Here is a 2664-nt window from a genome sequence, read left to right on the forward strand (position 1 = left end):
AAAGAATAGAGGGTATCGATGGAGTGAAGGCTATGTCGACTACAGAGAATTTAGAAGAATTATTAAACCCTATTTTAAGGACAGAAATATTATTGTGAAGGGCGAAGAAAAAGTTAAATGGGTGAAAGAGTTATGTGATCATGATAATATTGTAGACATTACTTGCCAACAGATTCCTAATTTTAACTCACTTTATGACCTTTATTGTAAAGACAATTTATTCAATTGTTATAATCATAAGAAATATTGTGCATTGAAAAATGTTTTGTGTATAAAAAAATGGTGTTTAGAAAACGATATTAAATGTTTTTATTAAAATAAATACTGATATTTTAAACTGACTGTCTTTTATTTCAGTATCAAAGCAAAAAAAAAGTTTAGATCACACTTTCAGCGCTTAGTTGCGCACGATCAGCGCTTAGTTGCTTTTTAGTTTTATTTGAGTCATCACGCCATTGATTAACTAATTTAACATCAACACGACGTTCATTATCCTCTAACGTTTTTCCAAAAACAGAGTTATTTAACAGTTTGAAAAGATCTTGTTGAAAAGGAGTTGTAGCTTTTTTTCTCAATTCTGTATTAAGATTAATGTATTTAGCTAAAAAGGCATTTTGTTTGAACGATAAAACGCGATGAATTTTATTTAAGACTAGCTGTGCCCNTGATATTTTAAACTGACTGTCTTTTATTTCAGTATCAAAGCAAGTTGTATGAGGAATAAACAAAGTCATAATGAAACAAGTAGATTTAATATACACAAATTTATTTTACCATTTAATTATTATTTTCAATTAACTTAGTCTATTTATTATTACTTACATTCTACATACAAGTACTTACAACTAATAACTTACAATCTATTACACTAGTAACTATCACCACAGAGTTCTTTAGATATTTTCCTAACTAACGTTTCTGTAAGATCTAACACTTCATCCGTGTTTGGTTCTTGCACCACATACTGAGCACTGAGTACCACGTTATTGTCCGCACTTTCCACATCAGTCTGTTGCGTCTGTGATAACGATACAGCGTCTCTGGTTAGGTCTATAATCTTTATTTGGATCAGCTTTGAACCCTTCCGATCTTTGCGTATGACAAATGATCTAGATGAGATGTTCGCCTTCTTCTTACTGTTCGCATCTCTCTTAGACCTCCCTTTTCTTTCTGTCTTCGGTTCAACAGGCTGCACACCGAACAGTTCTTCGCAGTGCTGCGTAAAGTTCTCCAGAGGGTCTTGTGCATATTGCGAGAAGATTATTTCCGAAGAGTCAGACATATTGATCTGTAAACAAAATAAACACTTATTAGTAAATTTTTATAACTGCATTAAATTGTTATCAGGGACTTGATGTGGANACACCCCAATCAATCCACCACCACAAGTCCACATCAAGTCCCTGATAACAAATCGATTATCAGGGACTTGATGTGGACTGTATTTATAGAAGTAAAAAAAGAAATCAGCTTTGTATAGACATGAGTCTTAAAAATAACAAGACATACAAAAATAACAACAGATTTAAATAGAAAAAATAATAATTAATTAACTTACCAACAAGTAGCCACAAATAGTGATCGATGCAACGTGAATGTTAGAAATTAAATTTTAGTTATTGTATTTATATTAATTTCAAGTTTGCACTTTGACGTCAGTGACCTACGTGACACGTGGAAATACAACGTGAACTAAAATTTGATGACTAAGTAATTAGGGTAAAAGCACCGTTTGTGGTCACTGTACTATTTTGGCAACATAAAATTGAAGTAAGTTTAATAATAATAACTAATATTATAAATGCGAAAGTANTAAAACAATATTTATTAATAGTTAAGACTAAATTGGTATTTCAAGATAAATTATCAAATAATAATGGACAAAAACGGTACCAAGATGACCGAAACCATTACTTCTACCCTATTGCGAAATTTACTTACTAAGGAAATTTGTATCCTACATTACGAAACTAACAGTTTGCACTTTATCAACGATGGTAATATGGTTAAGGCAACACTTAAATATTTTATTAATATAGATTTAGTAAATAAAACAAATTAATCTCTTTACTTATGACTTTATTTAGCAATTATTATNTACTTTGAGCTTATTATAAGGCCTATAGTAAGAGGCCACGTTTCCGAACCGTATGTCATCACTACAGGTAACACACACTGATTGTAGACTTACGTCTTTAGGCACTGAGGTGTTTTAGTCGAAAAGATGTTATGTAGTTTCCCGAACGCTGCCCAGCCGAGTTGAATTCGACGTATTATTACATCTCCCTGCCTCACAGCTCGCTGCAGAGGAATCGCCCTCGTGCTCAGCCAGGCTCAAAGACCTTCTCATGTCTAAAAACGTCAAGCATATAGGCAAGTTAGACTCTTCGGTCTTCTCTATAACCTGCCATAGCAGTAGGAGAGAATTGGGGCTTCTGCGTCACTTGCTCAAATTCTCTCCAGTAGAGGTCCAGATTTTTTGTCTAACCATATGAATGCCTACATGTTCGTAAGTTCATCGCATGGTCTAGCGCAGGTGGTTTAAACTTTCCCATTTTCATTCTAAACTATATTTTATCCCTATGCCTTAGTTTCACCTATATCTGTTCAGCCGTTCTAACACAATTGAGAAACAAACACCTAAAAATTCAGTACTGTCACATT

At 33.3% G+C, this 2664-nt stretch overlaps 1 protein-coding gene across 1 annotated transcript; it reads right to left on the reverse strand.

The window, feature by feature from the left end:
* Positions 1 to 762: 762 nt before the first annotated feature.
* LOC114358653 (uncharacterized) lies at positions 763 to 1738 on the reverse strand. The gene is made up of 2 exons (XM_028312670.1): positions 1559 to 1738; positions 763 to 1288 (listed from the first exon to the last, which is right to left on the reverse strand). Exon 2 carries the CDS (start codon positions 1280 to 1282, stop codon positions 869 to 871), a length of 414 nt encoding a protein of 137 aa, XP_028168471.1. The 5' UTR covers positions 1283 to 1288; positions 1559 to 1738; the 3' UTR covers positions 763 to 868.
* Positions 1739 to 2664: the final 926 nt, after the last annotated feature.

This window comes from Ostrinia furnacalis, unplaced genomic scaffold (assembly GCF_004193835.3).
Source record: "Ostrinia furnacalis isolate ACB-3 unplaced genomic scaffold, ASM419383v2 OfSCF4062, whole genome shotgun sequence".
NCBI classification, from domain to species: domain Eukaryota; kingdom Metazoa; phylum Arthropoda; class Insecta; order Lepidoptera; family Crambidae; genus Ostrinia; species Ostrinia furnacalis.